This window comes from Meleagris gallopavo, chromosome 1, assembly GCF_000146605.3.
Source record: "Meleagris gallopavo isolate NT-WF06-2002-E0010 breed Aviagen turkey brand Nicholas breeding stock chromosome 1, Turkey_5.1, whole genome shotgun sequence".
NCBI lineage: Eukaryota > Metazoa > Chordata > Aves > Galliformes > Phasianidae > Meleagris > Meleagris gallopavo.
This window is the reverse complement of record NC_015011.2, coordinates 125,401,168-125,428,120: the sequence shown is the minus strand read 5'-3', so window position 1 is coordinate 125,428,120 and position 26,953 is coordinate 125,401,168. Positions and strand designations below refer to the sequence as shown.

Below are 26,953 nucleotides of genomic sequence, written 5' to 3'. Positions count from 1 at the left end.
GAGAAGATGAGGAGAATCTAAGGTGATGCTGTGGACCAAGGCTGCAGCTCTTTCTCTTGTGCTCCTTTTCGGTTGTAATCGATTGCAAGCAACTGAAATGGTGTCTTGACATTTCTGCTATCCAATTAGCTTTAGCATTTACTTTGAATAACTAATGTTAAGGCATCAGGCAGGCCTGCAGTATATGTCTGAACAGTTTTTCAGGGCTTCATGATGATGTTGGCTGTGTGCCAGTTGCAGAGTTGCCCCTTTGGACCTGAGCTGAGACAGGAGGGGCTCAGCTCTGAACAGTAGGCTGCGTGGGAGTAGCAGGTTAGGAGCATTTGGATGTCTGGCTCAGCATGAAACCTGTGCTTTGCTGTTTCCTGTCTCCTTGGAAGCTGCAGCAGAAAACGATGGCAGAATAGTTGGAATCATTTTTGCAGGGAAAACCTTTTAGCTGGGCCATCCTGAAAGGCTGGCTGTTTCTTTTGCCTCAAGCTAGTGGGGACACAAAAGAGCCAAAGAGATTTATATGACACTCAAGCTTATGTATTTTTTTTTAATACTTGCTCCATTTTAAAACTGTAAAAGGAGTTAAGTTAGAATCGTGGTGGTTTTCTGTGTGAAACCTACCCATATAAGGTGGCAGTATTTTACCTCTCTTTGCAAATAGGGTTTTGAATCCCGTGGCAATTGTAGTTCTTGGTCCCTCATTGCTGATAGTGACAGCTGTGTTATTACGTGAAATGTAGCTTGTCTTCCACAAGAAAATGGCCTGCTTTCATTACTTGCGTATGTGGAACTTTTTTTTAGTGGCGTTTAACTGTCACATAAATTGTAGGTCTTGATCCTGAGGAGCACCCTGTAAGATTAGACTGCGAGCAGAGAATGGATTCTTTTGGCAGTTTGAAAGCGGTCATTTTTGTTCTGTGAATGAATGGACACCGTGATTAAATCATATTGCTTGGCGTATGCCATGCATAATGGAACAGGAGACTGTCACCTTTCTGTGTGTGCCTACCTCAGAAGATTCTGAATTAACTTTAACAACTCTGTCATCTTTGCAGCCTTCTCAAGACCGCTGGTCAACATGCCTTGTGCATTTTGATGAGCTCCGTTTTAGCCTGTGTGGGTTAGTTGATTTTGAAGAAGAACATACAATACTTTCATGTACCTCAGAAATGCAACCTTGCTGTTTTTTTTTTTTTATCTTTTCGCTTTTAGCAAAGGGTGACCAGAATGCATAAGGGCATGGAAGAGCCTGCTTATGCAAAAGCTGAGCTGCTTTACTTTTGGAACTGGATGAGTAGGCAAAGCAGTTAGGTATAAATGGTTTGGAGAGAGCAGAGGTAGGGATTCAGTCCTGCCTGTCTTTGTGGCGGAGGAACTGGGAAGGGCGAGACAATATGAATGAGGCCAGAAGTTAAGAAGTCTGTTGCAATTAATAGGATATCCTTTTGCATGCACCATATAATTAGACTGTGAAGCTCATCTGCCACAGGAAGTTGTTGAGACTGAGAATTAAACATGATTATAAAAGGAATTGAACAGATGATAACGAGTACAGATTTTTCTAAATATCTGTTTAATTAATACCATTTTGAAAAATTGATTGCTAGGATTAATCCCTAAATCCGAAGCTTATGTCTGAAGAAAACCTGGCATGTTCTTACACAGTTCTTGTGCGTTTTTCTGGCTCATGAGATAATACTGTCAGAGACTTGATGTTAGGTGTGGTTGATTTACTGTCTGATTTCCTGACTTTTCCTGTATATACCTGTAAAGGAGGCTCAGAAGACTTGTGGCTGCTCCATTGAAAGGTGCAATATTTCATTTTCTCGAGTCTTGGATGATACATAAAAATAGTTTTTGGGAGTGGGAGTTTGAAGATTAGGATTTACTGCAGAACTTGTTCAAATTATTGAGATGTTCGAGAAGCCCAAGTTTAATGCTACTCTTACACCTGTCTGCCCTAGCTTTTCTAACATTAGTTTTTCAGTCTGGTCAGTATACGTCCCTGGAACTGTAGTTTCATTTTCATTCTTAAATTATTTTGCTTTTGATTTGCTTTGCTACAAAAAAAAAACATCCTACTCATTACTGTCTGTAATAGGGCACACTCCTTTTTAATAAAGTGCCTCAATTCAGAGACTTAATGCCTAGATTGCAGTGTTCTAACAATAATAATTCAACCTTGGAAAGATGAGCCCAAGTTCTGGAAAGTGGTGTGCGCCTTGCAGCTTCCTTCTCAGTAGATAGGCAGCCTTTGGCAGACTTGGTCAAACATCTGTATGAAGATTAGATGTATTAGATGAGACTATCTGTGCTCAGATACGGTGTGGTTATGTTACACGTGTAATAGGTCTTAGTACCATTTAGCTTCCGTGTTATTATTTATGTGGTGATTTTGGGTATAAACTGCTGCTTTGTAAATGTTGTTATTTTTTTGCTGGAGGTGTTGACTGGTAGAATAAGCTTTGGTGCTTATGGGTGACTTTGGAATAAAAAAACATAAAATATTCTTCTGAAGGTGAATTTGAAAAATAATCAAAAAGATGAAAAACTCACGTGTACTTTACTGTACATTTTAGAGAAAATGCCTGCTGTTGTATGAATAGTTGGCAACTGGAATTTTGTAGTTCACCTTAGGGTTGTAAAGGAGATGCAAAAGTCAGAAAGAGCCTAGCCGTTTCAGCTTTCTCTTTTTAGAGAGGATATTGAGGGTATTTCTGAGGGTACTCTCCTGGCAGACTTTGGGCAGGGGGATGGCATTCTGCCTTTTAAGAATGGATATTTTATGTTTCTGTCTCAGAAGACAGAAGGTCTTCTGTCTCTAGGTAGCGAGTATGTGGCAATGAAATGTATGCTGCTAACTCCTTAGGGGCTCTGCCAGGCACCAGGGGAAGCCTTAGCATGAAGCAATTAGATGCAATCCAGTAGAAATCCTGCTTTGATTGTAACAGCAACAGAGTGGTTGACATGTATATCACTTAGACTTCTGATGTGTGCTTCTCACCGGTGGTCTTACCATCGTGGAATTTAGTAATAGGTGGTCAAATGCTTAAAAGCTCAGTGTCACAAGAAGTACCATTTTTATTGCTGTTTCAAAGAGATGATCCAGTCTGTTCTCCTGGACCACATGCATTTGGGCAGGATGCGGTGAGTGAGCAGTGAGGTCAGTGTCAGTAGAAGCTTATAGAAGAGAATTGAAATAGGTCTTTGACTCTTGTTTTACTGTGGGGTTTTTGTTTTTTTTGTTTGTTTGTTTGTTTTTTGTTTTTTTTTGCAGTTTACTGGAATTTTGTTGTTGTTCTGGTTTTTGTTTTCTCAAAATGTGGCTTTAGATTTGTATTGCGTGGTAGCAAAATGTTCTTGAAGTTCTGTGCAGATCCAGTATTTGCATTGCTTGCTGAAGAAAGAGGCTGTAGAAGGCTGTTGTATGGTGAAGACTTGATCTCTGTCTTGGGTGCTAATATTTCACTTAAGTTCTTTACAGCATTACTTGTACCCTCCATCACATCTCTGGTGGATAAGTATACTGCACACCAAATGATGTTCTTTGTTAGACAGAATTGATTTTTTCATAGTTAGCACAGGAGGGAGGGTCGTGTGAGGAAGATTGTATATTGAATTTTCATAGATTTCATGTTGAAGTCGTGAACAGCTTCTGGTGATGCGTTTACAAACTTCTGATTCTATGAGCTTCATTTTCCTTGCACATGCTCTTCTAGCATAATTTCCAAATAGGACTTAGCCTGAAAAACAAACATGACACGTGAACCATGTCTTTCCATCCACAGCTCTACAGTGTCACTGTAAGTGCTTGGTGGAGGAGCAGAGCATGCTTATTAAGGAGGATTTGTGTAGGATTTAGGCTTTAAAGGCCCAGAGACAGCAGTGCATCTTTTAGAGGTGCCTGAGTTCTCGTTGCTTGAGCAAATCTTATCAGACTTTACTGCAGAGCAAAAAGCTTGACTTGACCAAAGAGCAAGGTTTTCTCTTCTAGATTTGAGTCTCAGCTTTAAAGTGTGAAAAACATTTTAGAGTTTCTTCATGAAATGCTTAGTATTATTTCTGTGACACAAGCAAACACTGTTTTCATTGACTTCATTCAGGCTAACTGCTGCACCGTTCTCAGCTGAAGCTTCGAAGTTCTTGGCAGCTAAATGAAATGAAGTTCAGAACAAATAGTCGAGTGCTAAGCAGGGCTTTCAATTGCTAAAAATATGTAAAAGCGATCCCCCTGTCACACAGTAACCTCTGCGAAAGCTTCTGGTGGGTGGGCAGTTTCCTGTTCTGTGCGCACCGGCCGTGACCTGCCTCCTTCTAGTGCCGGAGCTCCCCTTGGCGAGGGCCTCCTCATGAAGTGCCGTGTGTCCTACCAGAGGGGTGGGAAGGCATTGCTTGCCTAGGCCAGGTGTGTTCCTTACTCAGTTCTTCTCAATTTGTCTGCTGTTACAGATGATGCTGAAACAGAGTTGAAGGCTTGTGCATTGTGTACACTGAGAAGTGTAACTGCTTTTGGCTTGCCACCAGCAAGTGGCTGCTGCCCGTGTGGGCTAACTGGGGAAGTAAGGGTGGCTGCTGCCAGGAGGAGGGGCTGTGCTATCAGTAGGACTGATCAGTGCCTTATGGAGGCAATAAGAGTCCAAAAAGTCACAACTGGGAGGAGAAGCTGGCTATCTAAATCCTGAACGTACGTGTCTGCTCCTCATTGAGTGGCCCAGACCTTAGCCTAGGAACTGGCTGCTGGAGTAAAAAATTGTTTGATTGATAAGAAAGCTCTCTTTGGGTCCCCTGGGTGTTTTGGTTTACTTCCAGAACGCAGTATAGAGCGAGTGATAAAGACATGTGTTTTGAATCGTTGTCCTCTGAGAGTATTTTCCTGCTGGAAGACTGGCCGTGTGTGAGGACATGAGAAATGAGATGAGCTGCAGGTTGGGATGTCTTTATGACAATTCCGGGTGTCTGCAGGAAATACTCAGTTGTACTTAAGCATGAAAAGCAAGGAAAGTATTGTTAGGAAATCTGAGCTGAGTTTGTTTTTTTTAAGGTTTCAACAGTTACGTTTATATTGATGAAATCTTTTACCTTCAGTGATACCAATATTTACAAATTGTAGCAATCTGAAGCAGAGAACTTTGTGTTGCTTACATGGTACTGGACTGGTCAGGCATAGGGAAAAAAAAGTTCATGCTCCACAAGTTTTGTGCTTTAAAAATAGAGATGGTACAGTTCACATACATAATGGATGATCAGAAGATGAATTTGCTGCTAAGCAATGTAGTTCGATGTAGTTGGAATACTAATGCCTTTCACAGCGTTTTTCATTCAGGGCTTGAAAAACACTGGGTTTGGTATGAGCCTCTCCTGTGTTTCTTCAGTGACTGAAAAGGTAATTTGTAAAAGTGCTTTACCTTAGGTAAGGTGTGAGGAATATGTTTTTTAATGATTAAACCAGTCATAGAATTTCTCACTGGATTATTTCTTCCTCATGGATTTCTATGGAACTGTGCCACATTCGTGTTCCTCATAAACCTAGTTCTACTTATAGCAATGAATATGAAAATTTCTTTTAAATGGTGTAGAACACATCACATTTTATTTTCGACGTGTAGACATTCTGCTTGGATAAAAATGGGTGCTTATGGTCTTTTCACTTTCGCTCTTGTTTTCTCTAAAACCTGAAGAGCTGCAGACAGAGGCTTGCAGTAAACAGTCTGATGTAAAGCAAAGCAGATACTCCTTAGTAGTAAATACAGAAGCCTCAGGAGATTGCTGGTTGCTCTATACTGTTGAGTTCCCAGGTTGAGCTCCCAGCTGTCTATGAGTGATGCAGCTGTATCATGTAATGAAGCAACTCTTGTGCTCCGAGCTACCAGCAGCCTCTTTCAAGACTTGTTTCTAGTTAAAAGCATAGTGCCTTTTTTTTTTTTCTTTTTTTTTGTAGCAGTTAATTTGATGATTTCCAAGAACAGCTGAGAATTTTTGCAGTAGATATTAAGTGGTCTGATGCTGTCAAACTGAAAAGGGTGCATTAAGATATTTGGCTCTGAAGTATTTTTATTACTATTCTCGCTACAAAACCAAATTTAGTAAGAAGGAGTTCAACCTTCCACGGCTTATTGCAGGGATATTTTCCTTTTCATTTTATCACCCTTTGAAGATTTGATTTCTCATTGTGACAGTACCGTTAATTAGTTGTGACGTCTCACCAACACCAAGCCACAGTCACTGCTCTGCTTTAATGAATGTTAAACTGGTGCAATGTATCAGTAGGGAGAAAAGAAAACCAACAACAACGAAAACCAATCAAACAGCAAAAGAGGGATTCATATGCCCTTTATTTAAATTTCATGCACCTCTATTTGACAGGTATTTACATTAAGTAAGCTTTATGACAACTGATAATGGTTCCGTGTTCTTAAAAACATAATCTTCTTAAGCTAGAGGTTGACTGGTACAGCTAGAGGCTTCTCATAGGTAGATTTGTGGTGATATGCAATTGCATGTTTCACCTGATAGGTTTGCTAAAAGGTTCTGAGCTGGATTGTTCTGCAGCAGTAGCATCGCTGTACAGAGCAATGCAGAGTTTGTGTTTTTGATACTGTTTGGCAGCTGTTTATCTTTGATCTTGAAGATCCTGACCGCTAAAATTTCAGATGGGCTTAGAGGTGAACAAGTGCCTATATATCAACCTTGCCAAGGCAACTGTTCTTAGCCTGTGAGGAATATGGCATTTTAAGGCAGGTTAATTGAGGGGAAATATCTATACCTATAGATATAGATATAGATATATCTTGCCTTGTACCTGAGTTAGGATAAAGCATGCAGACTGGCAAGTAAAATGAGCTGTTTGAAAATGGTATTACAAGTAGTAAACTAGGTACAGGCCTCCTTTCCTCCTCATCTTGGCTACCTGAAACAACCTTCTTCCTTCTGATTAGACTTTGAGCAGCACCATGATTCTGACAAGAAGCTTAAACTTCATGTCATACAGCAAATTAATGTATTTGTGTGTTGGCAGTTCTCAAAAAATTATCAGCGAATGTGCATTGTTTCAGTGCAAACTAGGAAAATATCTACTGCTTCATCTACTGCTTCCTCTGGGCTACCCTTTTTCCTCAAGCCTTTCTCTTCCCTGGGTTTTCTTTGCAGGTGTTCCGCAAGGATCTCATTAGTGCCATGAAACTACCGGATTCTCACCATGTTAATCCTGATGAATATTATGTCTTTGCGGACACGTGGAAACAGGAATGGGAGAAAGGAGTCCAAGTTCCAGCCAGTCCAGAAACGATTCCGCAGCCATCTCTCAGGTAACAGCAATTAGACATAGAGCGTGTGTGCAGAGTGTCAACTCAGAGAAGGTGGTCTGTCAAAAAGTGATGGTCTAAGTGAAGTTGGTGTTTCCTTGTTATAGTTAAATCTCGAATGCAGCAGCCTCCACGCTTGCTTTTCAACCACATAGACCAATTTGGAAAACATTTCTGTGGCATTTCAGATGTGGTTCTGTTGCGTACAACAAGTATCTATGTTTAAAGTTTAAAAAGGGAATTTATTTTTTGTTGAGTCACGTGGATAAAACTTTTCTCATTTGAGTGTGAGAAGTTAAATTAAACATAAACCCAAATCTTGTGTTGTTTTCATGTTACTTGTAAGGCTTCCCTATATAAAGTAAGATGAAGCCACTCAGTAGTAATAACTGATACCTGATAAAGCTACTCACTTGTTTGTGTAATGTAATTTTTGTTTCTGTTGCCAAAGTTTTAATTCTTTCTGCTTTGTTTTTCTACAAATAGCTGGTAAGCATTATACGTGTTCAATGATCTCAGTTTCAGGAGATAGATCTTCCATCCTCTCACATTGTACTTAGACCAGGAAAACATAACAGTGTAGTCCTGCAACCCTTTCTGGTAGAAGTGTGTGTTGTAACATGGAAGTATTCGTGCCAGGGTGGGCTTTGAGACAAAAATAAATTAGCTGTCCAGTGAAAGTGCTTGTGCCAGCATAATCTAATTTCCACTGAGGCTATTATCAGTACCAAGTTGTTAAAATAAATATATTGCATCTCATGCCAGTAATATTACATTAGAGGAAAAAAAAATTGCTATAGATTTGGCTGGACCAGAGAACAGAAAAACTCACAAGAGGACAAGAAAAAAAGTAAGTGACGTGAAGGCATGAAGAAGAGTGGCAGAAGAACATAGTGCTAACATTGAAAATGCACGTTGTCCAGTTAGAACTACGTGGGATACTGCTTGACTTTTGCCTGCTCCCTCTTTCTTCCTCTTGCTGTTTCCTTCAGCTTTTCTTTTCTCCTGGTTCAGGGGAGGGCTAGCTCTGGAAGGTATGCAGAGCTTCTCGTGTATGGCACCGTTCCATTTGGTATCTCCCTGGTTTCCTTTCACATGCAGGGCCTCTTGAACTAAATACAGAGAAAGATTGACGTTATCTAGCTGGGGTCAGTCTCTCCATTCCCATAGGCTAGTGTACTAGGCAAACACCAAGTTTTAACTCACAAAATAATTGAAAGGTTGAAAACACTAGGATTGTTTTGTTTTGTTTTGTTTTTTTCCCTTACTTCCTGGATGATTTTTAGCTGTTTTTCCACTGTACATTTTTACTTGGCAACAAAATCGTTCTTGCAGAACAAAAATAATACTTACGTAGCATGGATAAAGTGTCATTTGTAAAACAGTGGTAGACTGTTTAACCCGAATGAAGAGCAAGCATCTTCCTCTTCCCTCCCCCACTGCCTGCAGCAGAATAAATCAAGCTTTTCCTGAGAAAGCTGGTGTCTTGAAGATCATCAGTTGACAAGATTGTAGGGGGTTTTGTGCATGATACTTTCTGTACATTTCAAGAACATTCATATCATCATTCTAGTAGCATTTCTTAAATTGAAAATATTATGCACAAACTTGCATTTTAAAAATGATTCTGTATACATAGCAAACCTAAACATATTTTATGTGAAGAAATGACATTTATAGAATCGTGTCTACCCACTCTGGCTTCACTTACAGGCTAACTTAAAGTATGTGAAATGCTATTGGTAACAAATATTTTATGTCTTTCAAGGCTGAGTCTTAAAAAGCTGTAGCCAACTTTGTGTTTCCTTTTTACCTTACATACGTAGGGTTGTCGCAGAAAAGGTGAAAGAAGTACTGTATACACGACCCAGGAAGTATATCCACTGTTCCAGCCAAGAACCTACAGAACCAGGTTACATCAACATTTTGGAATTGGCAGAATCTGTGTGTCGCTATGACTTGGATGATATGGACATCTTTTGGCTTCAGGAACTAAATGAAGAGCTTACTGAAATGGGTAATTCACAACACATTCTGGTTTTTAAAGCAGCAGTTAATTTCTGTTGGGAGATTTCTTAAAGATCTTTGAGCACTGAATGGAAATGCTAACAAAAATGAGATAATGGCAAAGCTATAGAATGTTGAAAATGAATTGCTAGCTCAATTAGTGTTTTGTTTTGCCTTTTGTGCCTTAAAACTTCTTCACATCCAAAATTATGTGCAACTTCTGCAGACTGACACAGGAGGGAAAAAGCCAACACCAGGTGGAATTAGTTTTAGGACTTTAAAGGTTAAAAATTTTGCATAGGAAAAACAGATGTTTCCATTTTTAAAAATTGAGCATATTATTGCTGCAAAATACAGAGTTCTGAGGAGCTATAACATGCCTTTTTCTTAAAGGAGTAATTAGGTTTTGCTGCTGGATTAGCCAAGCTGTGATGGGATAGTTTGTTTGACATTCTTCCATAGATGAGTGCAGGTTCTTGATGAAGGACAGGTAGAAAAAAGAGTTATTTGACATCTCCTGAATTTGCTATTCATGAAGAAGGAAGAACTGGTTGGAATGAGTTAATTGGTGGTGGCATTGGCTGTAGCAGCTATGAAATAGTGGAAACTGAGATCTCGGGGGGAGCAAGGAGAGAAAGTAGCCTTCTGGTCCTGGACTTAAGAAGAACAATCTTCTTATTATTTGGGGAACTGCTGGGTTGGATCTGCTGCTGCAAGGCAGCTCTGAAGGGTGAAATTGCTGGAGAGAGCTAGCAAAACTTTAAGGACAATCTCCTCCAAGCCCAAGAATGATCATCCAGGCATTCAGGAAAACAACGTGGTCAGGACACCAGATGTGTCAGGACACCAACGTGGTAAAGGAAGGAGCTCGTGACAGAGCTCCACTGCCAAATGACGTATATTAAAGGCAGGTGTGAGGACAAGTTTCCTAGACATATTGGGTGCTGTTCTCAAAACCAAAGCTTTTCTGGGGCTGGAGTCTCCAACCACAGAGATTTTCAAGATCTGATTAAAGATGTTTCTGAGCTACCTAATCTGGATTCAGTGTTGATCTTGCTTTGAGCAGGGAGCTGGACTGAATCCCTCTGAGGTCCATGCCTGCCTGAATTATTCTGATTCTTTATATACGGGGAGTGAAAAAATATCCTGGCATTAGAGAAAACAGTTTAATAACAAGCACTTTGTATCAACAGTCATTTATATTTTCCGTCTCATTGTTTATCAGTTGTAACAAGAAATCAATATTAGTACATGTATTCTTGTACATAATCCAGTAGTTACAGTGGTGTTAGCCTCTGGTATCAGTGCTGCATGGATGTCCCAACCTTTGCTAGTCTAAGTAAATTTTGTACAATAGCTGATGGCAGCATTTGTGACTGATGTTTTTGAGGGGATGTGACTTTGAGATTTCTTGTCGCTGTGAACATTGTAGAGTGAGCAAGCTGCAAGCTGAGGATCAATCTCAAAGCAAATCCTTTCAAGTAGATCTGCTTACACTACATTTGATTAGTGGTAAGTGTGTATAGCAGGCATAGTGTTCAAGTAAATGGGTGCCATGGATTGCTAACAGTGCATTTTGTTACTGTTTTATAAAAAAAATGGATAAGAGCTCCTTTCATATCCATTGTGCTGGCTACTCAAGGAGTAATGGCAACTTTTGTATCTTCATAACATTTAAAGTGTACTTGGTAAGTTTTATTTGCTAAGGGATTTGTCTTCAGAATAAAGAACATTGTGTATGATGTGGAAAGTCATCAGTGTTTCCTAGAATGATGGAGTTGGAGGCAGACTTGCATGAGAGAAGCAAGAAGTTATAGAAGCTGCTGTCTTTTATGCTGTAGTGCTTTTTTCAACGTGTAGTCTTATGTACAACTCAAACTTTTACTCCAGTAGTAGTTCTATTTGTATTTATGACGTAAAGGTAATGTTAGCAAGTGAGCTGGAAACAAGATTCATTTATTTTTAATGTAAGTAATGCTTGTACTGCAGTAATTGCTAGAAGTTGTCCTGTTTTTCTGCCTCTCAGACTTGGTCAGAGGCATCTGAGTGTTTTCTGTTTCCCTTTTCCCTATTCTGCATTGTAGGATGCGGGCCCCTGGATGAAAACACAATGGAAAAAACTATTGAAGTGCTGGAGCGACACTGTCATGAGAATATGAATCACGCTATTGAGACTGAAGAAGGTCTGGGTATAGAGTATGATGAAGATGTCATCTGTGATGTGTGCCGGTCTCCTGACAGTGAAGATGGGAACGATATGGTGTTTTGTGACAAGTGTAATATCTGCGTCCATCAGGTCAGTGCCTGCAGAAGTATTGACGCTGTCCTGTCATCTTTGTTTACCTTGGCAAGCGTGGAATTTGAATCAGTATTAAATGTTAATTTGGAGACCTTTGTGATTCTCTGGATACGAAGGGTGATGTAGAATACCAAGTTCAAGTTTTGTACTCTTGAGAATTACAGCAGATAAATGGCCGAGCATAGTCTGTGTAGTCTAGCTGTAACGTGAAAGCGTTGTCTGGATTTGCAAATACTTGCTCTACAATCATAAACAGTTCCCCTCCACATCCTTAGCAAACCTGCATTTGTAAATAAACAGGCCAGAGAATGCTGGCAGCCTATATGTTAAAAGATTTGTTTTGCAGCTGGGGCATTTCCCTCCTCAGTTGACTGGCTCCAAATTTAACCACTTGAAACCATGTGTATAGATGCTTTAACAGACTGATTTTTTTTAGAGGGCACAAGCACCTGCAAGAGCTGTGCTCTTGGTCTGAATGCTGCTCGTGTTTGTGGTGTTTCAGATGTAGGCAGGACTTTGCACCAACTCAGCCTCATCAGGCAGAGATATCCTCATAACTTAAGTGGATTTGAGCCCTGTGGTTTCTAGTGCATCCTGTTTGAGAAGGAATTCTGCAGCTGGGCTGTTGTCTCCAGAGGCAGCCCCTGCTTGTGCCCCTTGAAAATATGGAGGAATTTGCAGCACAAGGCTCAGGGTTGCCTGCAGAGCTGGAGCTGATGGTCTGCTGCCTTCTAACTCTGCCTCTTTCCCAGCCACAAGATCTGGACCTGCTCAGCAGAAGCTAGGCTGGAGCTAATCCTAACAAAGCATAACAGCAAACAAGCAACCAAAATATTTATCAGTTCAGGTTTTGTTCTGGATGGGCTCTAGTTCACCAAGCAGCCTTGGGTCTGTTTGTCAGCACACCGCTTGGAGATGCAGAGGAGTGTGAGAGGTTTCCTCCCTCACAGTGCTCTCTCATGCTGGCTCAGATTGCTAAGATACTGGTTTGCTAGTCTAGACCACCTCCACTTATTAGCTGAATTGAATTAGGAAGTGGTATATGTCCATTTCCAGCCTCCTAAAAGTGATCTTTTGGTGTAGTGCCACTGGAACTCGATGATCTCTAGAAGTCCCTTCCAAACCTTGCAATTCCGTGATTCTTCATTGGTAATATAAAGTATTGGTGAGAATGTACCATTTAACAGGAAATAAAAATATTTTGTAAAATTTAGATTACAGCTCCCCCTGTTGGGCCTTTGCAACAGTCAAACATGAAAGTAACATTTAGGTTAGTCTGACTTGATGCTTTCATAATGCAGGATTTCATTCAGGGAACTCACTCTCTCCCAGCATAGCATGATTGTGCAATATTGGACATCTCTTCACATTAAGTACCAAGATCCTATAACCAGAAGGCTGGGAAAGCAAGCATGGAGAATTTGTACTAGATTTGAATCTAAGAGACTGGGTTATAGCTAATAATCTTCTTCTGTCAAGGCTTTCAATGTCACTGTTCCCTGGTATGTGTTGGGAATGGTGTTATTTCCTTTAAAATCTGCTTTATTGATAAAGCTCTTATTGGGGGCAGCTGAGTGGATTGAAATCAATGGTTTCAAATGTGGCCAGCTTGAATACGTGTGTCTGTGCAGCAGGATGTGTCTAGTGCAGGTATAGTTGGCTAATTAAGAACTGCTAGGAACCTGAACTAGAAAGCAAATGTAAGTTTCTTTTTACTTTTTTATCCTCAAACTTAGCAAAAGTTAATAAATCTGTCAGTTTCTAAGAGGCCTTAGGGAAACAGGCATAAAAAGCAGAACCTCACGATTTCAGTATATACTGTTGTAATTTTTGAGGCAATACTATATATAAATATTTGAAGTCACAAACGGTTCTCAGAACTGTAACCGCAAAAGTAATCTAATGTCACAGTTCTTATCACTTCTTCAACCAGTTCTTATCACTTCACATCTGAATAGAATAATGTTAGAGCATAAAGTTGTTAATAGTAGAAGACTGTGAGCTTAAAGAGATGCCTGTTTTTTGCTTCAGAAACATTAAAAAAACACTGAATGCAAAGGTGAAGGCTGTAACACCAGTGTTGTTCAGTTACAATGGCTGTTTCATACAAGAACAAATAACACCAAGACATGTTTTAAAAATAAACTGGCATGAAAAGGCTTTGTTTTAAGAGGTTGTCAATCTCTTTGATCACCTGACTCCTTTTAAGGTAAAGAAATTAAAGAAAGATTAAGTAAAGGGCAAACTGTACTTTTAGGATTTGAAAGCTTCATGCCATATGAGAATTAATCTTTGGATATAAAATGCTATCAGTGCAATGATCTCAATCCTTGTTCTCTTCCAAGGCATGCTATGGAATCTTGAAAGTCCCCGAAGGGAGCTGGCTGTGCCGCACCTGTGTTCTGGGAATACATCCTCAGTGCCTCCTGTGTCCAAAACGAGGAGGTGCAATGAAAGCCACCAGAACAGGGACCAAGTGGGCACATGTGAGCTGTGCTCTCTGGATTCCAGAGGTAAAGCTGAATTTCTGCCTCATTCTTTTGTATTCTAATCTCCTGCTCTGCCTTCTCTGTGTTCCTTCCTCTACCTTTTCACATTCTCATGATTTAAGGTATCTGTACGGACATTATTCTGGTGAGTCTGCAGAATCTGTTGAAGATTGGGAGAGAGTCCAGCTCATGTTCATTAATTAATTAATCTCTTTGTCCTTCCCCATTTACTGAGCAGTCTCTTCATGGTGTCATCATGAGATTTGAGTGACTTGCTGGAAAGGTTTAGTGATGTAAGCCAGTACTCACTGCACAAATGCAGCATCCTTGTGTCCCTTAGTTCTTGATCAGTTTGTGTGCTCTCAGTTAGGTGTATAATTTGCACTGAATACGTCTTTTTATTTTTATTTTTTTATTTTTTTATTTTTTAGACAAAAACCCAGGCATATTGGATGATACATATCACGTATAATCATTGGATGATATCTATGCACATAGCAGGGGGGTTGAAACTAGATGATCATTGTGGCCATTCTATGATTCTATGATATATTGGATGGGTTCTAAGGTGGGGAGATGTTTGTAGACAAGTTCTTTGAACTAAAATCAGACGTTTTTCTGAATGGTGGAGAGATGAGGCTTTTTTCTTCTATGTTATATTTTATAAGAAAGGACTGTTTAGATTGATGCTTGTGTTCGTATATAGAGCTTAATAATGAAACTTTATATTTCCTCTATTTTGAATCAGATTTAGCATTGTTTATAATTCTGTAAATTGAAATAGTCACTCAAGTATAGAGGACGTGTGTGTTTAATTTTGTACTCAGAATGATATTTGTGCTTTCTTTCTGGTAAGATCCGCAGATCCCTTAGAGTGGATGACATAGTGTGAGGTTGCAGCCACATCTGTTGGCACTATGACATTGAGGGGTGCCTTATTCCCAAACTTTCTGCTCTCAAGCAGCCAGGACTTGCGTTTGCAAAATTTCACAAAGAAGACGTCAAGATTCTGGATGTCTTTTTAATATGGCAGCCAGATGCGGTGTGCAACTCCTAGCTTTCTGTCAGGCATATATCTGATTATCAGTGGGCTTATCTTTGCTTTCCCTTCAGGCCAGCTTGTAGATCCGGTGTCTCATCCACCTTTAGGGAGAAAGGAGCAGAGGAAAAAACAAAACAAACAACAACAACAAAAAACAAACCCAAAAGATTAAAATAAATAAATAAAAGTCTCCTGCCTTCTCCTCCTGCACTTCTAAAGTGCCTTGGCTGGAAGCTGTCCTAGCTCTGAGCAGACTGGTTTTCCTAAGACGTTCTTTCTGCATGTGGTTGCCTTGATGTTCTCCCCAGCAGGAGATGAACTGGCAGGTTTGGAAAGCAGCTGACCATGGGACAGGGAGCACCTGCTGCCTTCTTAACCTGCCCACCTCCCTCCGGCTGAGGGAGAGCAGCCAGCAGAGTTGCCCAGGTGGGAGAACTTGAATCCAGCTGCTCCCACAGCCCAGTCGATGGCTCCAGGCCTCAGGCACCTCCTCCCCTCTGTGCCCATGCCAAGTGTGTCAGGCATAGCAAGGAGGTGGCACCTGCCAGGAGAGGTGGGAAATGCCTCTTGGATCTGTTCAGCCTCTTCTTCTGCACCTGGTGCTTTTAAAACAAAATGAACTACAATTCCATCACCAGAGAAGCCTGGCTTTTTTTGAGAATCTCTGCTAAAACAGTGGGTTCTTATCTGGAGAGACACCATGGCTTTATGTGCTCTGGGAGACTAGAAAGGGTCAGAGTTTTCAAGACCTTGAAATACTTTATGGAAGAATGTTTACTCCCTTGGAACACTCCACAAAGAAACAAATAATAAAGTCGCTGCCACTTCCCCACCACTCCCCTAACAAAATGGAGCAAGGCAGAGAGCAGAGGAAAATGGGCCATACTTTTGTGGTAAAAGATCCAAGATAGACTTGAGTGAGTTCATAAATGTAGGCTAGCATTGTTGTAGGCAGATGCACCAGGTATTTCCCATCACCAGTATATTCAGCACCCTCTTAGAATGCTTCGTTTTGTTTTGTTTCATCCCTGCCTTCCCCTCTTTGTGAGCTGATGGTGTGGGAAGGCTGTCTTGACCCTCACTGAGCTGTTTGGGACATTAGAAGGTTTTTACTTTACAAAGTGTACTCATTGTTGATTTTTACCCTTTTTATTCTTCTGCCAGCATTGTCTGTTAGTGTAAATGTGTCTCTTCTCCCATGATTTCTTAAAAGATATTCTTGGAAAAAAGGGAGAGACTTTGACATCAGAAAATTTACGTTGTTTTGAAATTCATTTCTCTGCCTTAGATGACCGAGGGCAGATACGTCTTCCCTCGGTCAGTGCATTGTTGGCTGAAGCAGATAGTAATTTCTCCTTGCTACAGCTGCAGAACTAACAAATGACCGCCTTCAGCCGCTGCTGTGAGTGGCTGTGCTCCAGCTTCTGGGGTGCCTCCCCAGCCACTGGTGCGGATCGCTGCCTGCTAACACACAGCTGCTGGTGGCAGGCCATCAGCGGAGCAGCAGATAGCAGGGTGACAACAGAGATGTCAGCTCTGTGTGTAAATTGGAAAGAGCAGGCTTCAACAGCCCACTGTTCTCACTCTGTCCCACTGTTACTTCTTCAGAGTATGGCAGACAAAATGTAACTGGACACAACATAGAGAAATGAAAGAGAAGCTATGTGTTAAGGCAGGCGGTCATTTCTATCTCAGGATGGAAGGTTTTGGGAAGTGAAAAGGTTGGCTTCTGTGCTCTCTGGATCCCTCATGAACAGTGAAATTCAAACAGGCTTTGCTTTGAATCCTCTCTTTGAACATTAGAAACATGCAGGCAGCATGAGGCCAGGATAAATAAACTGCACCTGACTCTAAGCACCTCTTTGTGTTTTTACAAAGTGGAGTAATATAAACAGGTAGCATTACAAGCTGAATGGGCAATATTTCTAACATAAATATTTCTGGAGAAGGAGCAGGGAGAGGATGAAAAGGGGCAAAGAGTGACAAGAAGATATGTGTGAGTTCCATCTCCTGCTGGTATGCACAGTGAAAAGCTGGTGCAACTGCCTACAGAAAAAAATCACTGACATTTCAGGTTACTTTTGAAAGGAATATAGGCAACATGGCAAATTGATGCAACCCCGTTAATTCCCGATGGAAATCTTACCTACTGTTCTAGTAACTGAAACAAGATTTGTGGTCAGTGTTTGTACAATGTTATTTTAGAAATACCTGTACAACTTGTAACCAGCTCTGTTCTTAGCAGGGTCAAGTTGGATTGGTCAATTTGGAAGCAGAAAAGCTACCTTTGCCATTTAAGAGTGCTGAACCTGAATTTGTGGAACCATTCAAGAGTTTCAAGGACAGCTTTGTCTCTTTCCCGCTGATTTATAGGAAGTCCTCAACAAATGAAATTATTCTTCATCTCTACCTGATGAGGACACTACATACTGCCTCCCCATTTTTTAGGTGCAAAGTCCTGTTGTTTTTCCCCAAGAATTTTTCTGACTCTGGTTTTGGCCAAAGAGAAGGCTGAGTACAGCTGCTACGGGCCTCCTGGATGCTATAGATCAGGGACAGGTGCACACACTTGTCACTGGGCTAAATAGGAATGCCATACAACACTGGCTGACCTCGGCATATTCCACAAAATATGGCTTGGTTTAAGTTATATAACAAATCTTATTGGAGTCACTTTCAGTGATTGGTTTACAAACTACTAATCAACCTCCTAAAATGCAAAAATAATGAATGGAGTAATCTCTTGCAAAGCTTTCTTTCTCACCTACTTGTCTGTTGCTCAAAACAGTGAAAAAGATAGGAAAGAGAGAGTATCAAAAATACTCAGTTTGAGAATAGCAGCTTGGACTTTCAGACTTGATAAAGGTAGCATTGTTATCTTTGAATATGCCTGCCTCACAGAAGAGGTCTGATGAAACAAGTTTTTCTTCATCAGGGATTAAGCAGGTTTTAAAATTAATATGTGCATCAGACGATAGCTGAAGTACCTTTGCAAAGAGGCCCCTATCCCATCACTGGCAAAACAGGTGAATTGTCCTGGGAAGCATGGAGATCTTTCTAGCTAGACTAAGCACTGTATTTCTGTTTTAGGCAGGTAGCCCTCCATAGCATACAACCACTATATTCAAAAGATTTGTGATCTTTATGCAAGCATCCAAAATCCAAGCTTCTGGAAACTGGCATTCTTGGGGCAGAGCAATTATCTCACCAAAGTCTTCTGCCACTTGGTTACTGACCATGGTGCCATTTGGTTACTGACCCACTTCTGCATGTTGATCACTCAGAGCTGACTAATTTTGTTCTGCCCTTGGATAAATCCTATTGCTCGGGAGCATCTTGGGAATGACTAAGGAGATAATTTTCATCTGTTTTGGTGTCCAAGTAATAGAGGACAGTCTTAGTTTCCCAACATGGACGACAGCTGATACATTTCTATCACAGTGGATAGGTAGACAGAATTGAAAGGGAATAAACTTTGCTATCACTTGCTGCAGTCTCTTAAATGGTTCATAACAAGGCATGCTGTAGCTGCCTAAAATGTTCTGAAAAATGATGATTTCTAGCCATCAGGTTAAACTAATTGCATTCCACGATATTGTTTTGTTCATGTGGAATCTCCTCAAGTCACTTGTTATGAAGTATGAGTACACAGAGATCTCTGAATGAGATAAATGGTGGTCATACTTGCAGTTGTACTTCTGGTATTAGTAGAGAGCTTGTTTTTATTGCCTTGATAACTGCTTTTTTTTATTTTCAGGTTAGTATTGCTTGCCCAGAAAGAATGGAGCCGATCACAAAGGTCTCTCACATTCCACCAAGTCGATGGGCTTTAGTGTGTAGTTTATGCAAACTGAAAACCGGTGCTTGCATTCAGGTATGTACTTGTCTTCCTGCGACTCTTGAGATGGGGATGTTTAAGGTTTTTGAACTTTGTTCAGTGAAAACAACTGTTGGATAGCTCCCTATCCATATCATTGTGGCTGCTAACAAATTGGTTCCCTAAGCAGTCCAGCATAGAGAGTGAGAAGTTTCTATCAATTGCCTTCCTTTGAATGAGGCTGAGATGCATTAAGTATGCTGTTAGTATGTGGATCAGAAATTGATCTTTTCACTGAATGCTGTTCACAGATGAAAAAATAACAAATCACGTGATTCTGACTTAGAAATATCAGCTGACTTCTTCAGGGTACTTAAATTTGGTTTTGTAGGGACGAAGTTTCACGTAATTATGGTTTTTTCCTAGTTTGCTACTACTCTTAGTGACTTTCTTGTTTTATGTCTTTCATTTGCAGTGTTCAGTGAAAAGCTGCATCACTGCCTTTCATGTCACCTGTGCCTTTGAGCATAGCTTAGAGATGAAGACTATCCTGGATGATGGGGATGAGGTCAAATTCAAGTCATACTGTCTAAAGCACAGCAAGAACAAACAGAATTCGCTGCCTGATGTTGATGAACATCCCAAGAGCATAACAGATCAGAAGCAAACAGAGAGTGAGAAAACCAGTTTGCGAGCCCAGAAACTCCGGGAACTGGAAGAAGAGTTTTACTCACTGGTTAAAGTGGAGGATGTTGCAGCAGAACTGGGCCTCCCTAAACTTGCTGTAGACTTCATCTACAATTACTGGAAACTAAAGCGGAAAAGTAACTTTAACAAACCTTTGTTTCCTCCCAAGGAGGATGAAGAAAATGGCTTGGTGCAGCCAAAAGAAGATAGCATTCATACTCGTATGAGGATGTTCATGCATTTGAGGCAAGACCTAGAGAGGGTAAGAGTTTAACTGGTAAAAACGATGTGCAAGTGAGCAGCAGCTTTGTCCAAACAGAAGTGGGGATGAGAGAAGCACAGGGAGATGATTTATGAAATAATAATAATAAAAAGGTAAGGGCTTGAACCCCATTCTGGTGGTATGCTGCATGTTGCAGAGACTTTCAAGAGCTGTCCCTTTTCAGTTCAGTGAGAGATCCACTGTGAACACCACGCTTCCTGCCTTGCTTAGAGGTTTCTCCTTTATATAATGTAACACGTCTGTTCCCATGCACAGTAGACACACTTGAACATTGACTCTTTGATTTCAATATAAATTGAATTTGCCTAGGTAAAGCACCAAGTATTCTTTGGTGAGTGTGATTTTAACATTTTTAGGATTCTACAAAAACTTGAAACAGACCTTCTGTCTGTTGCCCTTCAGGGCAATTAGATGAAGTCCTGGGTTAACTACTGTAGAGGCTGTTTGGTTCCACACAAGAAGAAGGATGCTGGCTTATGCTCAGACAGCTTCCTGTGGCACCTGATTCAGGCCCCTTACTCACCTCTCTTCTTTGACAGCGTGCTGTTGTCAGCTAGCCCTAGGTAAGGGAAGGCTGAATCACATCTCATGCTCTTAAATTGGACACTTTCCCTGCACGTAGCTGCCCAGGACGCTACAGTTAGTTAGCTGTTGGAAAACAACCCACCATCCTAGCACTGCCTGTGGCTTTGCTGAGTAGAGTAAAAAGGAAGTGATCTTTTTACCAGTATTCAGCTTGGCTCTTTACCAGATTATCAGCTAGCCAGCATTCGGAAAAGATGGAGTCCTTGAGTAAAATCCAGAGCAGGAATTTGTTCCCTACCTAAATATGTTATGTATGTATATATTCTATACATACATAACATGCTTTGAATGGAAGGGGTTTTTTGTTTGCTTTCTCAATAAAGCATTTCAAGCTTTTCCTTTTTGTTCGAAGAATGGTTGGTTTATATCTGACTGTGTTGAAATGGATGTGTTTACTTTGAGTGGAGAGGCTTGGTAGTTTGAAATCTATCTCAAAGTTTCTGAATTCCCACATCATAAGATTTCCAACTCAGATATGTCTTTAGGTGAAAATTAATTTGAGAATCTTGGAATTTACTTTCTGGGGAGAGAGGCTTCAGTTTCTGAACAGCTCAAGTTAAGTGTTGGGGGGAAGTACACGTGGCAAGTATCTTTCAGCCAGCCCCTGTGCTGCTTCTGTGTTCTGCAGGCTTTTTCAGGTCTGTAACACAACTTTCTTCATCTCTTCCTGTTTTCGTTACGCTAGGTGGAAATATTGCTATTAACTCCAACAGTGAAAGCAGAAATATGTGCAGAACTGCAATGGAGTCTGAAAATAAACTGCTGAATGAATCAACAAAAATGTGTAAAATGCACAAGAAGCTGCTGTGTTCTTTTAGGGGTGATTTACACGTTAATTCCAGTCCAAATGTGCCAGCTCTATTGAGTAGCTTTGTTTAAAGAAAAAAAAAATATATATTACTTTTTAATGTAATCCTAGGAGAAATGAACAAATTTAGCTGTTAAAAATCATTCTGTGAAACATTTTGCAAGGAAATTCTGGGAGAACTGAGTATTGACTGCAGTAAGATCCCCAGCATAATGTGTGGTGGAAGTAGGCTTCAAACAAGCAAGCTGTACAGATCATGTGCTTTTCCTTTGGATTTTTGTTCCCTTTCTGTTCTTTATGAAGAATGTATGAAAATACATTCTGCTGCCTCATGAAACATATTCAAGGCATTCAGTAAACTGGCAATTAAAAAAAAAAAAGCAGGATTTGTTTTATATTCATAGTTACATATGTTCAGTAACATTCATGAGGTGTTTGCCAAGGGATTTTGCTCACAATGTTTCTGTAATTCTGTTGTTGATCCAATACTTTTCCTAAGTCAGGATTATTTTTTTTTTAATTTTATACTGAGTCTGTTATTTCTCTGCAGGTAAGAAATCTCTGCTACATGGTAAGCAGGAGAGAGAAACTGAAGCTGTCTCACAGTAAAGTACATGAACAGGTCTTCAATTTGCAAGTTCAGCTCATTAATCAGGAAATTGCTGCAGGTAATCATATGAATATAAAATATTTATAAGTTGCAACAAACTGGAAAAAAAGTTTCCATTAGATTTCTGCTTAGTGTTTTAATGTTTGACAGCTGCCTTTAAAACCTTTCTTTGGATATGCCATTAATTAATTTAGCAACATCCACAAAGACTGATCTTTTAAAATCTTGAGTTGGATCTTTTCTTATTCCATAGATGCTCCTGCCACATGCCAGTTAGTTTCCAATTACTGTGGCACCCAGGAAGCAGAAAGAAACTGATGGAGATCTCTAGGTTTTTGCTTCATTGGGCCGCTGTTTCATGCTACTGTTTCCCCACAGCAAGCTCTGCTCTCCAGCTGAGAAGTTTTTTGCTTGCTGTAGTTAATTTCTTCAGGCAGAAGGGAAAAGTGACTGATAGGAATTGCTGTTCTCACACTGCCTTGAGTACTTGATGAGTGTCATGGAGGGGCATTTCTTAGCTTGTGGTCTGCAGTTACTAAACTTCCTTCAAAAAGAGTTTAAGCACTCTTGTTTCTAACAATGAATAGTAACTGCTTTGTACCAAAACAAACCCCACCCTTAATTTTTATTAAATCTGTGTCCTGAACTGAGGAAGACAACTTTGGGTGGTCCTGTACAGAGCCAGGAGCTGGACCCAGTGATCCTTATGGGTCCCTTCCAATTTGTGATATTTTATGATTTGGAAAGAGAAAGAGTATATATTACGGTGCAATTTTTTTTTTTTTTTAATAGGAAGATAATTGCTTCTGCAGCATGAAATAGAAATCTTCATGTTAGTTCAAGATACTTATTGTGTTTTCCATAACCAACTTAGAGCGAAAGCTTTGTGTTTTTCCACTACTCTTGAACCATGGATCGTGGATAAGTTTTGTTAGTACTGACAGGTTTTTGTTTGTTTTTTAACTGTTTTAGATGAGACTAGGACACACCCTCATTCAGAGGGTGGTGACACACTGGAACAGGTTGCCCAAGGAGGTTGTGGATGCCCCGTCCCTGGAGGCATTCAAGGCCAGGCTGGATGTGGCTCTGGGCAGCCTGGGCTGGTGGTTGGTGACCCTGCACATAGCAGGGGGTTGAAACTGGATGATCACTGTGGTCCTTTTCAACCCAGGCCATTCTGTGACTCTACAATACTTGGTGGAAGCAGCAGTACTCTTACGCACTTTGGTTTTGTGTAATGAGATTTTATTAGAAATGTCTACTAAGACAAAGCCAAGTGCTTTTTAAAGCTTGTTAGAATGTTTTGATAGCTATTTTGCAGTGGTGATGCAAGCGTATTATATCACAGTGACTAATATATTGGAGTGAAAAGAGCTTTAAAACAGAGAATTTTATAAAACAAAGCAGAGAACTGAACTAAGTCCAAAGTGCAACTCAGTTTGAAGCATTGTCTTTTCTCTATCCAAAGCTGGATATGAGCTTTTTATAATTCTGTTGGAACTACTTCAGTCGTGTCTCAAAACTGCTTCAATTCACTGGCTTAAAGCCCCATGAAAGAGCACGTTATTGTTTTTAATCGAAATTATAAAATGCGTACCTAAATGCTGAGCTGGTAAGTGATATGGAGCTGTTTTCAATTGCCTGACTTCTCTTTAATGTCCTAACATAATTTCACAGTATTTGTTTGCAAATGCTTCTTGTTGAATGACCTTCTCATAGTCTGTAAAATCCTACAGATAAAGAAGCAATTACCTCTTTTTTGAAAGTCTTCTCATCTTCTGCTTCCTCGTCTTTTTCTCACGCAGGCCATACCCTGACAAGTGCACTAGAGAACACACTGTTCTACCCACCTCCCAGGATCACCCTGAAGTTAAAAATGCCCAAATCAGCACTAGGAGATTGCAAAAATAACTCACTGAAGCCAGGCAACAGACCGCTCTCTCCTGACAACAACAGCACTGTTTACAGCAAGAGGAGCGTGCCGATGTCAAAGGAAGCATTTGAAATCAAAGCCAAATCTTACCCGAGGTATCAGCACGACACCAGAAGTAATGGGTTGCTTGTGACGGGAGGGATAGGCAAGCCTCGTGGCGAGGCGAAGGACTCTGGTCTTGTGCAGATGCCAGAGTTCCATCGGGGCCAGCCATCAGGGAAGCCCCTGGCACTGCAGGCTGCTCTGCACGGACAGTCCTCCATCGGGAATGGGCGGCTGCAGCAGGATGGCTCGCGGCTGGTGGCCAAATCCAATGGGCTGATGGGCAGGACTGGCGACGTGAGCCAGAGGGACAGCTCCAGCCAGACGCCCTTTGAACAGGAGTCTGTGCTGACGGCTCATTTGGCCAGCCAGAGTGGTTTTAGAAAATCCACCATCGAACACTTTAGCCGGTCCTTTAAAGAGGCCACTAACAGTCTGGTGAGGACAACGGAAGATTTGCGGTGCTGTGAGAAGCCAACGAGAAGGCTCACAGCAAAAGAACGCTTGTGGAGCAAGCAGACGCTCGAAGGGGCTCCGTACCAGGACAATGATGGGTACTGTCCCGACTTGGAGCTGAGTGACTCTGAAGCGGAAAGCGATGAAAATAAAGAGCAAATGAGGCTAAGACGGAGTAGCTCGGAGAGAGAAAGCCCAAGTAAGGACTTTGGAAGAGAGTGTCACAATAGAAACAAAAAGAATATGATTTCTCACAGTTCGGTACAAAGGTGATTAGAAGCCCCCAAGGGGTAACTCAGCCTTTGTGTATTCTGGTGTACCAGTGCAAAGCTCAGCATCCACAGGTTCCAGAAAACAGCACAGGAGCTACGTTAGGAAGAACTGCAGCGGGAGATGGGAAGGGGAGTGAAATCAGAGTAGTTCTGTTCAACTGTGAATTGGCTTGCGGCCTTTGCAAGGTTAACCGAGCTATTGCAAAGTCACGAAGAAATTGATGGGTTCTGTTAGAGTTGAACATCTGGGAAAGCATGAAGTGGTTGATCCTTACGTAAATTCAGGAAACTGCTTCCTCCTTGCCAGCACGTGTGCGAGGCCAGATGTCCACCTCATGTCAGTCTCGTGGTGGACAGGCATTAGAGAAGTCCTTGCATTGCTCTGGCGCGTTGCAAGGAACCGCGAATGGAGACACTGAAACCGCATTCTTATGGCACCTGCAGCGCGGCTCTGATCCAGCAAGGCACTTTAGGTACGTGTTAGAGTTACTCCTGTGCTGAGTCCCGCTGATTTCTCCCAGAACTCAAGGCTCAGCTCCCCAGGCACGTACCGGCGCGCTCTGCTGGATCAGGCCCAAGCGACTACTAAGCGACGGTCCCCTGCCGTCCTGCGGGAGGGGGGCTCCAGCCGCAGGGGTGTCTGCAGGCTCCTTGTGGAAGTTGGAGCAGGTGTCGCTGGAGCTGCCAAACTTGCTGACCTCTCTTGTGCCCTTGCTCCCCGCTCCTGCTGAGGGTTGTGTTTCTCTTCACAATAATTTGCTTATTTTGTAAATATACAACTTGTAGTACTTCAGTTTTTTTTAATCTCTGTACATAGTTGCTTGTTGTGGGATGCACTTGTAAATATTTTACCCAGCTAACAAGTACAGATGGCTAATTTTGTGGATAGTGTTTACAAGAGTAGATGTACTACTTCAAAGAAAAATGCTATTTGACACTTACATTTAGGCAATCACCAGTGATGCCAGGTTCCTCTTGAAATTGAGATTTCACGTACAGAGGTATTTGTACCTGGTGTTTTTAAAATAAGCTGAATTAGAAATAATTTTGTCCGAATTTTTTACGTAGGCAAAAAAATTTCAACCCTAGCTGCCTAAATGTGGGCTTAAGAGCCCTGCTTCTGGCATCTAGGACTGTAAAATTTTAGCCAGTCATCATCTGGAGTATGTTTTTTATTGCTGAAAACTTACTGCTTCCATTAAGCTGCTTTTCAACCTCTGGATCAGTTGCTGTTTCCCAAACTAAAGCTTTTTGCATGTGCTTTAAAGCCAGTTGTTAACTGGTGTTTAAATTTCAACCAGTGTGGAGAAAGTGAGAAACAAGGGGAAACCCCTTCTAGCTTGTTTATGTGATCTGGGATTTTTTTGTTTGAATAGAGACAAATCTCTTCTTTTCCAGGCAAAACTACTGTGCTGTTCTCAGCCGTGCTGCACGTTCCAGCCATCTGCAGCACCCTCTGTCCCTAGAGGGCTCATTTTGTCTAGGAAGGTTCACGCCCCCCCATAAAGATGACTATGCAGAACCCAAACAACAGCTTGCTTTCCTTCATCATCTTAATTTATTGTTTAGGAAATTACAGCAACGTTTTTAGATTTGGTTTAACCTTTGAAATCTCTCTACTTGCAATAGGACTAGCAGGTCAGGGCTGGAGGACTTTTCTGTAGTGAAATAATAATAAAAAAAATACAACCCAGTATAGTTGGCAATTCTAATCTATTTGCTTCACGCATCTTATTTTTTTCTTTTTTCCCTCCCACTTCTTGATTTTATGTATATTTGTGTAATTTGTCTTTCTAGAGCTGTATCTTCAAAATTATTTCTTTTGGTGTAAATATACAGTAGCATTTTAGGTTTCTACATATTTTATTTTAAAGGGAAATGCTTTGTGTTCTAAGCCATGGGCCGTTCAGAATAAGGAAACAGATGTTTGTTCATTTGTGTTCCAGTTCTGATTCTCTAAGTTCTCCTTCGATATTTATTAGCAATCCTCTTCCTGGTCACGAAATTCCACGGAGCTTGCACTGGGAGGTGAGCAAAGTGTTCATGTCATTTTGTGGCCAGCAGCGTGTGGAGGAGGCGAGGAAAATGGTGCTTCAGCAAAACTCAATGTTTCTGCTCTTCTGGGGTTATTCATTCCTGGGCAATGGTTTTGCTAATTTTTACGTGATTTTAATAGATATATGAAGGAGCCCTTGGTTGTGTAGTTCTCAAGTATTGTTCCCAAAGTGCATTTGCTAGTTTTTATTGTGTGTTCGGTGGCTAACTGTTTGAAGTATTACCTCTTAACCTTATTTGTCAATTTTTTTTTTTTTGTGTTTTTGCATTTTG

The 26,953-nt window shown here is 40.9% G+C and overlaps 1 protein-coding gene across 1 annotated transcript in view; it reads left to right on the top strand.

The window, feature by feature from the left end:
- Positions 1-26,309, top strand: part of JADE3 (jade family PHD finger 3) — a 43,667-nt gene extending 17,358 nt beyond the window's left edge. The window contains exons 4-11 of the mRNA XM_010727003.3: positions 7,141-7,298; positions 9,122-9,312; positions 11,387-11,598; positions 13,947-14,114; positions 18,890-19,006; positions 19,425-19,898; positions 21,863-21,980; positions 23,728-26,309. Coding sequence (XP_010725305.1) covers positions 7,141-7,298; positions 9,122-9,312; positions 11,387-11,598; positions 13,947-14,114; positions 18,890-19,006; positions 19,425-19,898; positions 21,863-21,980; positions 23,728-24,626 — 2,337 coding nt within the window. The 3' untranslated portion in view covers positions 24,627-26,309. The remainder of the gene's footprint in view (positions 1-7,140; positions 7,299-9,121; positions 9,313-11,386; positions 11,599-13,946; positions 14,115-18,889; positions 19,007-19,424; positions 19,899-21,862; positions 21,981-23,727) is intronic.
- Positions 26,310-26,953: the final 644 nt, after the last annotated feature.